The sequence below is a fragment of the Channa argus genome, chromosome 15, assembly GCF_033026475.1.
Source record: "Channa argus isolate prfri chromosome 15, Channa argus male v1.0, whole genome shotgun sequence".
In the NCBI taxonomy this organism is placed as follows: Eukaryota; Metazoa; Chordata; class Actinopteri; order Anabantiformes; family Channidae; genus Channa; species Channa argus.
The window spans coordinates 15996762-16011578 of NC_090211.1; the positions used below are offsets into that span (position 1 = coordinate 15996762).

A 14817-nucleotide genomic window follows, 5' to 3' on the forward strand; every position below is an offset into this window, starting at 1 on the left:
TGTGCCCTTTGATCAAGTACTTAGAAAAATTTTAACCTTTCATGGCTGATTTTTCTTAGAAATCACCTGAGAGTCAAAAAACAGTTCTGGTGTAATGTGCACTTTTCTCTGTTTGATAATAGTACTGGTTCTTTCACTTGACATTGAGGTCAATAGAACAAAGGCTGCATGACCACAACCAACAAGGTAACCAGAAGCTGCAGAAGGCACAGAGTGTGTTTCTACCCCTACAGCCTGCCACAAAACTGGTTGCCTGTAAACACACATGGAATAAGGGCTGAGAAAAAAAACTGCACTATCATTTAGAGAGGTAGACTATAAAGGGATAAAGAAGCATGTAAACGCAAGACTGAAGAGTGGAACGGATTAAATGTTAAAAATGGGAGAGTTGGTGGAATGAATAACTCAAGCAAGACATAAATAAAATGCTGTGATATACAAAATCAACCATCTATACTAAGTGCACTGCATTTGCACATGTGTCTCAAAAATGCGTAGTTGGCCCAAGGCGTTCAGGAAATTTACTTTAGCTGCCTAGGGCCCCTTGGCCACTAGGGAACTCTCAAAATAGTAAATAATGCATGCTAGTCAGTGCTCGCTTTTTGTCATCTGAAGCTTCAAAAGCTTCCCATACGGTAAGAAAATGTGAAGATTTATATGTGACCCACCTGCAACAAGCCGAATGGTTATATATGTTCCTTCATTGTCCCACAGTGGCCTGATATTGCAAAGGTAATGCTAGCTCAGGAGAAAAAGCTGGCCAGTTGCCCTGTAGAGGTAAAAATCCATCTGAGAAGCTGTGGGGGGCAGCTTTATACAGCATGTTGTTTTGTACAAGTTGACGTTTCCCCCCAGTCTCTGTTAAAGAGCTGGTAGTGACCCATGCAAAGTCACAATGCCATTAATGAGAAACATGTCACGTTTTGTTATGTTGGTCATAAACACCCACATAATTTTAATCCTGTAGGGATTTAATTATTAAAAGCTGCCTTCGACTTTACAAGTATGAGATTTTCAAGGAGGTTTTACGGTGCTGGGAAGTCATGCAGTGATGGTGATGAATTTGTTTTACTTCTCATGCAATAAACACTGAGGAAATACACCTTTCTACCACATTTACATGTGTCACTGTAGTAGCAAAGACAAAAAGTCATAAAGATTGAAATAATGTAAATCAAATGTAAATGTAGATCGCTTGTTCTACAGGCCATTCGTTTGCAACAACAAAAACAAGAGTTTGCGAGCCAAATCTCTTATCATGCTCATTGATAAACTTCATATTTTTTGGTTGCATATTTTTGCATAGATATTTCACACTTGATTTAACACTTGATTTATACAGGAGAAAACAGTAATGAGAAATTCCCTAGCAATGAGGTTTGTTTCAGATGTCAAATAATGAAAAGTCTACGGACAAAGATTTACAACATATTCTGACACAGCTCGGAAACAAAGGCCTCAAAGGAAAAGTTCAAAGAATTCACCTTTTTTAAAAATGTAATGCAGCCAAGCCTGGCTAAGTAGCAAATTCACCAGATAGGCTTTGGATTGTAACAGGGAGGGTAGAAAGCCAGGTCAACATGCACAAGGGAGAAGGCAAAGGGCAAAGTCCAGAATCATGCAGGAGGCTTAAAAACAGATAAGCGCTCGCACAGACACACACAAACATCTGAAATGCTACAGGTGTGATGTCACAAAAGACAACATGGTTGACTAGTGGAAGTGGAAGTAAACTGGTGTATATAAAATATACTATGGAGGAACGATGAGAAAGAGGCGAGTAGGTAGATGTGAGAGACGACCACATTTTCATTTCACAGCATCAGATAATTACGCTTCCCACGGCATCAAATATTGATGTTTATTATGCCCTTTGGCATCTGATATGAATCTGCTCGTACCTTTAGTGTAGAGACACAATGCCAACAGACTTGACAAAGCGGCCACTTTTGACGCCTTGGAGAGGAAATCAGGCAGGAGAGAATCAGGTCACAGGGAAGACAGGAAGGTTGGGGTCCTGCAGGGTGGCTGAGATAGCCCAGGTCCAGAAAGATGAGACAGTAAATGATGGCAAACTCAATTTGCACATTTGTTGCACATAAATTGTACATGAAAATGTTATAATGTACATCTAGCATAGGGTGTAAGGGGAAAATTTAGATTAGGGCTTTTCCTAGGCTATGTAGATTTCTGCAGGGTTGTTTTATTTACCATTTTTCTTCGCTTTATATCCTTTTCAGCCTGATGACTTTAAAACTGCGTAGAATGTAAACAGTAAACGGTCTCCTTTTATAAGACTTTTATCCAAAGAAACACCTCTTCAATCTTTCACTGTGCATAGGACATTAAACTAAAATGGACAGGGAAAAAAATCTAAACCTCTTATTTAAGCACTTTGCTAGTGACACTGTGTTTCAATATGATTCATTTATTAAAGGTACAGTAACAGCATTGCTGGTCCATTATTCTGGGTATAAACAAGCAACCAAACAAAACCCCATCACCATTAACAACACATAAAAAGTCAGCACAAACGAAAATGTAGAACCATGTTTAGCTTTGCTGTCACCAGCTTTTTGGGTTTTTATGTAAATGTTTCAACATAGCATAGCTTTGTTCTACAGTTTTATTGACATGTAATACATCAATATCAGTTCCTATTGCCTGCCCTGGAAAATAAAGATATGTATTCCACTTCTTCCCACTGTGTACCACTAAAAATACCTACACTTACATTAGAAAAATAAAAAAGAAATACATTGGATTATGTTGAGAGACATTAACACTGAGCTCCCACTTTTCGGTTTCAATTTGAAAAAATTACAGTCTAAAACATAAACCTGCCATAATATTGATAAATCAAGCCGACTATAAACATCAACTGTACCGTGTGTTCATAGCTGTACACAATAAAGAGCTTTGTTTCATGTAGGCACATCCCAGCAGCAGCTCTGTCGGAATAATGCGGGGAAAACATGATTAACAGATTTAATGCCTTATTTATACTTGTATTTCAATGGTACCAAGACTTCATTTTGTCTCAATTCGGTGTTCAGTAACTCAGTATAAACATCAATCACAAGGTCGTTGCTTATCTCAAGTTACAAAGTTGGACATGCAACAGTGTTGTGTAAAATATCAAAACTCAAAAAAGTCGGGCAGGAAAATGATTTGACCTTTTATTTCACCATGGCATCGGTTCCAACAGTTGCTGTTTTAGGAACAAGGGAGAAATTAGTAATTCACTAGTGGCTATTGTATTTCTAGGTCTTTTTCACAGCTGGTGTCAAAATGTCAAAAATAGCCTATTATATCTAACAAATAAGTCATGACCCATCAAACACATTTCAAGTAGTCTGACATCAACCAACAGCACATTGTGTAAATGTTACTGCAGTACAAATACCGTAAATTACGAAAAAGAAAGAACCACGATTGAATTTAAAATGTTAGCTATGGTAATAGCTGGTGTGTGTTTTCTCAGTTGAGAAAATCAAAGACAGTATAATATGATGACTCACATGGCTTCACTTTGTACTATTATACTACTATCCACAGAAGCAGTTTCTCTTTTTGAGCAAAAGTTCAGTTTTTTGGGAAATATAAATTGTTGCCTTTCTAGCAGACAGTTAGATCAGTTCACCATCCATCTCCTGTTCAGTAAAATCATAGAAAAAGTGTGTTTATTGCTTTGTTAATGCAACAGCTCTAAGGCAGCTCAGAGATAAAAACGCTAGCTAAAGAAAGAAACACATTTAGATATAAAATACTGAAAAAAAGGATTTATAGCATGTGACAAGAGATAAATGAATAGTAAATAAATGGACACATGATTACAGCTTAGAAAATGTACTTTTAAGACACTGTTTCTTTTACATCTAAGACCACAGCTAGCTTAGCTTAGCATAAAGACTGATAACAAGGACAGTTATTTTATTTTCATTTTCTGTCGTTGCACCTTATCCCGTGAGTTCAGGTTCGCCACAGCGGATCATTGTCCGCACATTGACACTTATAATTAGACATTCAAAGCAACTTACAATTACACCATCGGGATTTAGTCTTTGCTTAGTTTTAGTTTAGTTGGGTTTGGGTCTTGCCCCAAAACACGAAGGCGTAAAATGTAAGCGTAAAAACCATTTAACATTTAATGTGATACTATGTGCCAGACAATGCTTTTGCTGGGAGCATCCCACTAAGAACATATATTAGTTGCCGAGGTTCAGAGGTGCTGTTAACCAAATTTTGTTACGGTTCGACAGAACCAGGTTAGCTGTTTCCCCATTTCCAGTCTTTATTGTAAGCTAAGCTAACCACCTGCTGGTTATAGCGTTTTATTTAACAAAGAGACATGGGAATTGAATCAATCTTCTCATGTAATTCTCTGTCAGAACATTATAATCATATTTACCAAAAGACTAAAGCATTACTTTCATTTTCTCACTAACTGGTTAATTTCAGTCACTTGGACTTAAGTCTGGCCGTACTGTAATAGACGGATTTCAGAGCGATGTGATCAGTGACCTGCACACATCTCAAGAGGTAGAAAACATCTTCAAATGAAGGGGAACTAATCACAAGATCAAGTCGCAAAGTTGTTTTTGTGGGTAAAACTGTACAAATCACAAAACGAATGAAAAGAAAAGAGCGGAAAGTTTAACAGTTTAAGTTAGAACAGGTCACATTATTACTGTGATTCTGACACTGCTTCGTTTAATACATCCAGGGCTCTGTGTTTAATATGGGTTTAAATGAATATTTTTGTAAAAGGTGACAGACAGACGTTTGCGAAGCAGACGTTTTTTGTTTGTTTTTTTTTGGGAAAATTTTGCCTTTGTTGTTCTATTTAAAAAACCTATCACATAAAAAACAATGAGTTGGTGAACACAGTGTCTTTTCACGATATATGTTGGATCATTAATACTGATTAAAAAACTGCAGTGAAGCTTTGCCTGTTTACACTGCGGTCATCTCTTTGAGTTTGCATTATCATTAACACGCTTTTCATGCATTAGCTATATGTTAGGTTTAAACTGTGCTTTCAGCTGTATTTGAAACCCTGCGGGTCATTTCTGAATTGAATATTATTAACATGAACACTACTGGTATTATAGCTAACTTAGCTGTCAGAAAAGTTAATCAAATGTGAAGTCCAGAAAGAAAAAATGTCTATTATGTGATGTGTGTCACAAAGCTTCTGCCTATATAATAAAAATATCCATATTTACATGATCGTATTATTGGAGAAAAGTGTTTTCTACTCCCTTCGAGGTGTTTGCATCCTGAATTGTTTGTAAACGGGAAACCCGTCCATATATTCAGTACACCTGTCGGTTAGTGTTATAAAATGTAGGCCTTCATTATACTGAATTTATCAGGGCAACAATTAAATGAAATGTATAAGGGCTGTTGAGTGTTCTACGTAATCTCTTACAGCAATAGCAGCAAATACAAACAAATACATATAAGAAAACAATGATTTCACTAAAATAAACAATGATTTTACTCAAATATGAATATAAAATACCATTAAGAAAACAATTGCCTCTCTCTATTATACACCTGTTTGACAATAAAAGCCTATTGCTTTTTGATAACATACATTTAAATGTATCTTACATCACAACATGAACTTGAGCTTTATACAATGCAGTCAATCAGGTGACAGTACAGACGCATAAAAAAACTAACAGAGAGGCCAAGTTCTGTGTTGTATGCTGTATTCTCTCCTTTGTCACTCCCCCGGCCATCTCTAAAAATGTTCCCGTCAGTGAGAGAGGATCAACAGCATAGAAACACCAGTCAATAATAGATCCGGGGTCAATTGTCCACGTTCCATGTACAGTACTAGTGCACCAGTATATAGTGCTTGAAAACTCACAGTGATCAATGGCTATTCCCTACTTTTGAAGTGAAAGGGTCACTCTCAAGGTTCCCAATAACATCCATCTGGAGAGACTGAAAGTGAGGACACAATAAAGACAGAATCAGAAAGAGTATTGTTAATGAACGTAACAGAAAACTTTGACATAAGCTGTTGCTCTCAATGAAGCAAAGCCTGAAAATTAGAAAAGGTTACAGAAAAGAGAACATTAGGCAGACAATCACCTTCATCATTTGGATGGTGAGAGCTGCTGCACTTTTTTAACAATTACTTAAGGACCAAGTGGTCCTACACAGGACTTGTTGCTTAGTGAAATTATCAAAAAATTACTGTGATGTATTTATATCAGTCCGAACGATTGTCTTCCAATGTGTCCAACCATTGTTTAATGTTAGATTGTCTTTAAAGGCAGAACACCTGGTGTCGACTGTAGCCACAATTAATAATGTATCTATGTAGGATTTCTGGGTGAGCAAAATAGACTTGTTGGTTTACCTTGGGTGTCATCCGTCTACCTCCCATGTTGTCTGTAGTGCCAACACCATTTGGTTTGTGGAAGCAGAGCACCTTCTGGAAGCTTTGTTTGAAGTTGTCAGACAGGAAGCCATAGAGAAACGGGTTGGCACAGGAGTTGACGTAGGTGAGAATGACCGAGAAGAAGTAGATTGTAGCAGTCGTTTTGTTCTCAGGGATGATATGAACCAGGTTGACAATGTTGACAATGAAGAAAGGCATCCAACAAATGACAAAAACCAACACGATGATCACCACCATGTGTGTCACCTTACGCTCCGACCTTCGCCGCCTAGTCAGGCCTGCACGCACGCCTGCAGACCTCACCTGTATGATATGGTTAGTAGAAAAGGGTTATGAGAGCAGAACCTCACAGTAAAACCTAAAAATGATGTAAGACACCAATTAAAGCCAGAGGCCAATTTTATCTGTACTATTACCTTGATGACAATGAGCAGGTAGGAGATGCAGATGACAATAAGAGGACCGAAGAAGCCCAAGATAGATGTGTAGAGGATGAAGGCAACAGACCACAACTCATTTGGGTCAGGCCAAGATATGTTGCAAGTGTTAAAGTCCTCCTGCACATGGGAGTAGATGGTGACCGGCAGGACAATCAAAAAGGACACCAACCACGCCATGCAATTGAAAATCTTGGCCACCTTTGGCTTCCGGAATTTGGCACTGCGAATTGGATAAACCACAGCGAGGAAGCGATCAATGCTCATCACTGTCAGGCAAAAGGTGGAGGTGAACTGGCTCATGGCATCAGCAGTCATGCACACCTTGCAGAGGAACTCCCCATATGGCCAATACGAAAGTGCACTATTTGTGCCTAGGAAGGGAATTCCTAGGATGTAAAGTTCATCAGCCAGTGCCAAGTTGAGGATGTACAAGTTAGTTACTGTCTTCATCTTGGCATAGCGGACCACCACATAGATAACTAATGTGTTACCCAGAAAACCCACGATGAAGACGATGGTGTAGATGACTGCGGTAACCAAACTGAAGGGCATGGGTGCCTGCGGGTCGGAGTTATTGTTGGTGTTGTAGCTGGGCTGGGAAGAAGACATGTTGACACTCTCAGACACTGATGTCCAATTGTTGCCATCCGCGTTGAAGGAGGGAGTAATGATGTCCATTTTGCTTACACTATCCAACAGCTCAAGACAGAAAAGACAGGAACAAATACAGAATTATTATACGGGACACTTACACTTAACCTGTGTTAAAAACATAGCTTTGTATTGTCGGTGGTCTACGGCTCTGTGAGTTTCTCATGATACCGTTTGCACAGTACACATTTAGGACAACAAATGGGTGCTCTCTGGGCAAGATGCCCACACTTCGCAGGAGACAAACTTTGTGCAAAAACTTTCCACCGAATTGTTTGGGCAAGTGGCCAACACGCCATTTCTCTTAATGGGAACTGCACTTTTGAAGACGACCACATTAGTTAAGCAGGTTTCAAGTATTTTCAGTGTTATTAGATTAGATTTAAAACAGAGGGACAGAGAGTGAAACACTATCAGCCAAATGGCAAGAAGCCCAAAGCCTTCGAACATTAAGATTGCTGCAGTGACGAATGAAAATGATGTTACGTGGGACATTGGCCTAAACTGCGAATGATTTTGTAAGCCCCCTTTGCACAAGTGAATATTAATTGTTTGTTGAAAGACAACTTTAATGACTAACAGCACTGATTTCTGCAGCGACCTTGCTCTTGGGCAGTCATGCACTAATACATTATATAATTGCTGCAAAGTTTAGCAACAACAAACAAACAGACAAAACAAATGAAAAGCCAGCTCCTGTCCTGGATCTGCATCCTTTGGTTTACACTCACATCTTTCTGTTGCTTTCGCTGCTTTCAAGTCATTTGTCACTCTGCCTTGTAATATAATGCAAACATAGCATTTGCCACATATTTTTGGTGTTTGATGACCATTTGAAAAATGATTTCATCTTAAAAGGGCAAGGTCATCTATATTTTTCCTAACGTTTTCCTTTATTTTAGAATGACTTATCTACATAGAGGTTTCTGATTTACAGTCTGTGATGCAATAAAAACACCAAAACACCAAAACCCTAATAATGTTGAGAAATGCCGTATATATACATATACATTAATATATATCCCACACAATAGATTTAATGTTAAAGTGGCCTTTGCATGTCCTCACCTGATGCCTTGTGGTTGACCTGGATTAACAATAATATTCAACTGTCGTTGTCAGACGTTGCAACCTGAGGCTGAGAAAAGTGTTGCGCAAATAAATAAATTGGTGAGCAGATTTACTGAACCGCACTCCAAAACAGGGCAGCCCGCAGCATGATGTTGGGAAAACAAACACGAGAAGCCCCAGTCCCCTTCAGACTGCTTCAGCCTTGACATTTTTGTCCACTAAACTCTTAAGAGCCAATGTCCACTGCAGCCAGGAAAGCATTTAAAGCGTTCCCATGCCCGACTCGAGTTCATCAAATAACACTGAGGCAAATAAAACTTTTCCAAAACCCGATAAACTAACCACGTCCTCTGCTGGGAAACAATTGTCTAAAAATTCCAATCCATAAAAATAATTTTCTTGTAAATGCCGGGGCATTCGCAGGCGGAATTCCACCTACCCGTGCGCTCCCCGTGCGCCTTTTATCCTCTCCACTATCCGGATGCGCGATGCTCGTCTCCAGGAGTATTCATGGTGTTCTGCAAATGGGCACTGTCGCTGAGGTCAAAATCAAGTCTTAAGCATTTTCCTGTCGTCGCTTGATAGAGAAACCACATAAAACTTGGCATCTCATCTTTAGGCATTTTCTTCATGTCAGCACGTTCGAATCTCCATAGTCAACGGCGTTGAATGCTCAGGGCATTTTCTCACAATTCAGTTGTGAAACAAATCCTGAATACGTTCCCAAGATGATGAGGATGATTAACATGGTCATTTAGTGACTGGACTCACGGATTGAGTATTTATATGGAAAACATCACCCCGCCTTTTGCATGTGAAAGTCCCACCCACGGGTTTTACAAGTCACTCACAACTCTTGTTGTACATTGCAGAACCCTTTTTACCAAGTACACTTTATAAACAGTCTCCAAGTCAATCATGATATTATACTAACTTTCTTTGTGTGTGAAGTACAGAATGAAATGGAGCAATACCCAGACCCAGCTTGGGGAATAAATGACCTGGTGGCGACCTGATTTACCTGAGACTGGGAGAGAACTTCTCGATTATAATTGCCTGGGAAAGCTGTCTACTTTTATAACATTTGCTTCATGTTGTTGTCCTCCGGGTTTGTGCCGTGTTAAAGACAGGCTGTGGTGCACTCTCAGCCTAGCAGTATGTTTCAGTGTGTGTGTGTGTGTGTGTGTGTGTGTGTGTGTATGTATATAGTATGTAATCAATTCCTTCATCTGTACTGTAAAGCACCCTGCAGGGACAGTGGGAAGTTGATGACATCTTATACTTTATGGGCCCCATTTGACTGCTCCTAACCCCCCCCAGATGGGCAGATTTATGAGACCTGTGAGTATATACGTAAACACCGTCAAACAGCTGTTATGGAGGCCTGGCCTGCAGGTGCAAGAGTGTGTAGTGCTACTCAGGATGCCAAGATAATGATATGCCTCATTTACACTGTGTTTTCTTTAGTGCGGGCGATGGCAGATCTCATTTTCAAGGTTACAATGACTATGTCAGTACACACCGTTCCTAACCGCACCAAATCTTCAGTACTCGAGCAGATAAACTGGCTGCCAAAGACTGCTGGCATCACAGAAAAAGCACCAAACCTAAAGGCGTCAAACCGGACTGAAAGCTACAGTATAGTAAGCAGAGGGAGGCTATTGAATTACACTCAGCTGCAAGTTTATTAAAGGGCAACTCCACCAGTTTGACACATCAAAGTCAAGTTTGCAGGTCAGGGTGACAACTTTTAGTCTACTCTTGTTGATAAAATGTGGATAATGTGAGTTTTCGTTTACTCAGTACCTCATTACTAAACTGTTTTAGGTTTATGCAGCAAAATGCACAATCACACTCTGATTGCACTTGTTTACTTGTGGATATGTAGATTTTCACTGTAGTCCTCAAATCCCCCCTGACTTGTAGTGCTCATTTTATATTCCACTAGTGTGGCCCCTATATATATATATACACTTGTAGTAGGAGGTTTACATTTATATAAAGCTGTAAATTAGGAACTAGTGTGTGGACAATGAGCTGCTCTAGCTGCTGTAGGTTACAGAAATATGTTCAATTTACAAGAAAATCCTTAGGGGATTAACATAGATTTGGCAGCAAATGCTTAGTAATAAATTATTGTGCTGTGTGTAACTACTTGACCTGTGAGAATGGGTGAGATGTGATTAATTGCACGTATGCAGTAGTTGTACGTGTGGAGACAATATACTGCAGTACGTGCCACGTAACCTTCTATGTTCCAGTCATAATATTCAGTTTTTAATTCTTATCATTAAATCTGTGGTAAAAAATATTTATTATAACAATGATAATTCATATTTTTAGAATAAGACAAGCTGTTATTAGGCGATAAACTTTTTTTTTTTTTTAACCAGTTCTGTCGTTTCTCCCCCTGATGAGTCAGTTTGGGATCAAACAGTTTGTATGAACCTCCTGCCTTTTTAAATCAGGCTTCCTCTCTGTGGGCATGTGCGCTGAGATCACATCAGCACTGTTTTGTTTTTGTTTTTTGTCTGTTTGTTTGTAAAAAAAAAAAAGAGGTCAGTTGACACCACTCAGGCTGGCGACAAAAAAAAAAAAAAAACTGTCAGGGATCGATTGGGAACTCTTGAGGTAACAGGTGTGCAACTTATGCTTATGACATTTAATTGTGGCTCATGAGGACCCTCTCATCCAAGATAAATCAACACTCCACCTCTGATTACGAGGCAGAAGGGCTAGTGTGTCTGTGTGTGTGTGTGTGTGTGTGTGTGTGTGTGTGTGTATTGATGGAAAGAAGCAGAAAGGAAATTAATGAGATGATGTCCAAAGTGGCGACTCTGCGGCTGCAGCTGTGTGTAAGGGTCAAAGGATGAAACAATTAAAACTATTTATGGACAGAATGTACTACCAATCAGTCAATCTCTGTGACTAAATGTACCCTTACCTCACAGTTGCCCACGTGAACATCACTTGTGAGTTCACTTTTTAAAGTTTATCATCTCCTGTGGTCTGTTTATATCATGAAGTGCCCATGTCATATTCAGTTTTAATTAGATCAATGTGTACATTTGTTTTTTGTTTTTTTGCTAAATGCTGTAGCCTATTTCTGCTTCGGAAAGCATTAAGAGACACCGGGAAAGTTATGTAGATTCAGGTTTGTTAGAATTGTGCTTGAGGCATTAAAGGTTAATTGCCAGTTATTGTTACACAGACTCCAGATGGAGCTGTTGACTGTGGAGGTCTTTGCTTGCGTTAAAGGCAGCAACTCTGTGCGGCTGCCATTGCAAGCTAACTGGGGTAACACTGCAAAGTTTTAATGCGACGGGTAGTATGAAGCTCGTCTTAACAGATGCATGTGCAAATTTCAGGGAGATTTGAGATTCTTTAAAATCACAGTTCTCAGTAGAATTACTCAAAAGGAGGCCTTAAATGTGAAGTGAGGACACTTTAATTAAAATGTACTTTTTATTATTAAAACCTTTGTTTGAAATACAGGAAACAATAAATGAAATCAATTGGATTGACCACACTTTGCCTTTAAAATAGCAAAAAAAAATATCTGTGGTTCACTGTTTTTCAAGGTACTGTATTTGCCAGGTTGGTATCACTGAGCATGTTACAGAACTCATCGCAGCTCCTCTGTGAATTGAGATGTTTAAGCATCTTCTGTCTACATGAAATCCCAGACTGACTCTATAAAATGAGGTCGGGGGCCATACTATCTGTTGGGAAGAGAATTCTCTATGACCCTGGCTGTACTGTACGTTCGGGGTGTTTGCTCCCCAATGATACTGTGTGATGGATAAGAATCAACATTTGCATAGCACTGTGTGTTTCTCCAGTGTGATTCCACTGTTATTCCTATCACCCTGCAAATTGCAGAGTTTGGATTAAGTGATACATGTAACTCAGTCATGGATTGTCCTTTTGTGGTTTTCTGTATACTCAGGTTGAGCTATGACTGAGGCCTGCAGCAATCCTATGTGAGGACTGAGGTACAGGAGTGTGATTGGATTGTTCCCAGTTTGACAGGAGTTTTTTAAACTTTCCACTAAGAGACTGTGTCTTGAGCAAAACAGATAAATTTCTGTCTGTTACTGCACCCATGAAAGTAATAAGTCCATGTAAATACACTATATTGAGCAACTCGTTTCACTTGATGTTGGCCCACAGTTTCACCATCACATCTGGAATTCATTTGAGGCTTTGGGGGGTTTCATTTCAAAGTTATGATGCTTTCAATGTAAATTCCTTAGCCTTTTCTATATGACCCGTTGCTCACAATAGAAGTCATCTCTGGCGCGTTATGATCTCTGTGTGCTGTCTGTTTCGCATACAAATATTGTTTCTTGCATTAACTGTGGACTGAAAGTAAATGAATTCAGAACACAGACTATTTTGTTCCAGGGAATAGTAGTTTAGTAGTTTTTTGAAAGCAAACCAATACTTTGTTGTCTTTCTAAATTCACTAATCCAGGATGAATTGGATTGACAGAGCCGTTAAAAATCACCTAAAATTAAACCCATTCTTAGTAAATTCTTATTAAACTCTTGGCTTCCTGTTCTAGTGCATTTTCAGTGCGGTTTCGTGTTTCTTTTGATTGTATTAATAAGTTGTTGAACTTAATATTTTTATTACCAACTGAAACCAATTTGACAATTATAGTTATAACTTGTCAGGACAGTATGTTTTCAATAGCTAGCAAGTGGATGAAGCTAGAATTCTCCAAAAAAAGACATATAATCAGGCATTCGGGCAACATTTGGCTTTTACATAAGTGACGGTGTCAGTTTGTATAAATCCTCTTCCTGCAGAAAAGGAGATCTCCACAAAGTGGAAGGAGTCCAATACAACCACTCCAGAAGGCAGGTGTTTGTATGTGAGAGAAACATTTTGAAGAAAGCACCAGCTTAATCGAGTATAATGGAACTTGAGTAACATAATACACAGACCCTTGTAACCTAGGTGAGCAAACATCTTATGGAGCTGAAGAAAGAAGGAGACTTTCCTCAAAACAAGTCATAGTCCTTAAGGTTTGGAGTTTGAAAACCCTGAACATAGAATTTGCAGCAATAGCATTGCAAATGTAACCGTGCTCTACTGTTACCGTGGAGTCACGTCATATAATTTGCAGTTATCAGTGCACATTAACCCATAATTGTTTTTGGAAGTAACGTTGTGAACCTGCTAATGAGTTAGATGTGTTAGATAACAGCAGAATTTCCTGCTCTCTATTTGGTTTGTCCACGTTTAAACTGGCAAACTTTAGTTTTTTTCCCCCATCCACAAATCTTTTCTTTTTATTGTAATTTTATATAATTTTCTGTAGTTTATGTTAGGAAAACATTTATTTAAATACCTTTTTTTTTTTTTCATTGATAAAACTGTACAATGAAATTGTAGGACTGGTTGTGTCCTGCAGTAAAATATGCAAGATGAGCTTCTCTTGGAAAGTTCCAGGTCAATATTTAGAATTTCTTAAGACTCTTTACAGTTTTCACCAAATTCTTGGAGTTTTAGTATTTGAAATACAAAGCCTACTTTTTTCATTTATATGTTAAAAACAGGGACCCATTATCAAAGACTGTCTACCACCTGTGTAATCATACCACATTTATAGAAGCTAAACTAAGTGTCAAATAGAGAAGCTTGGATTTGTCTGTAGTGTTTTTGCCCCAAATATGGTTAAAAAAGGTCAAGGAAAGTGGTGTGGAAATAAAGGGGTAGAGAAACGATTGGCAGTATTAGATCTGAACCTATTGCTGACAATGTGGCAGAGCTTAGTGTATGTCAGGCTGAAGCTCATATGCATGACACACGTCTCCCACACACAATATTAGCATTATTAGATTTAGCAGCTGGGTTATGTTTTGTGTACATGGATAACTGGGTTAGCTTGATTTGATTGTTGATAGTTTGACATGGGCCTGTTTTGTTTTTTTCTATTCAGATTGAAGCTGGCCTAAAAATGATGTAGAGCTGTTGTCAGAGCAGAAAATCTTTAAATCAAGCCTGTAGAGTAACAAACTCACGGACATTCAGTTGGAAATTACGGAGAATATTTCTATTGAAAACATATTTGGAAAAAGGTATATTACAGTTTCAAAAGATAATATGTAGGGCAATAACTAATAATTTAGCCATTTTCAGCGAGGCAAGTGTCACCTGATCATGGAAAAACTGCTTTGCTTGTAATGTAATGATGGATGGTTTTTTTAGAACTGTAAAATAGT

At 38.6% G+C, this 14817-nt stretch overlaps 1 protein-coding gene across 2 annotated transcripts; it reads right to left on the minus strand.

The window, feature by feature from the left end:
• Positions 1-3166: 3166 nt before the first annotated feature.
• LOC137100315 (somatostatin receptor type 5-like) lies at positions 3167-9342 on the minus strand. Of its 2 annotated transcripts, none has more exons than XM_067478068.1 (4): positions 9023-9342; positions 6838-7560; positions 6380-6724; positions 3167-5958 (listed from the first exon to the last, which is right to left on the minus strand). In XM_067478068.1, exons 2-4 carry the CDS (start codon positions 7537-7539, stop codon positions 5887-5889), a joined length of 1119 nt encoding a protein of 372 aa, XP_067334169.1. In that variant the 5' UTR covers positions 7540-7560; positions 9023-9342; the 3' UTR covers positions 3167-5886. The 2 variants fall into 2 exon arrangements, with proteins under 2 accessions (XP_067334169.1, XP_067334170.1); XM_067478069.1 differs by lacking the exon at positions 9023-9342 and adding an exon at positions 8581-9012.
• Between the last annotated feature and the right edge of the window lie 5475 nt (positions 9343-14817).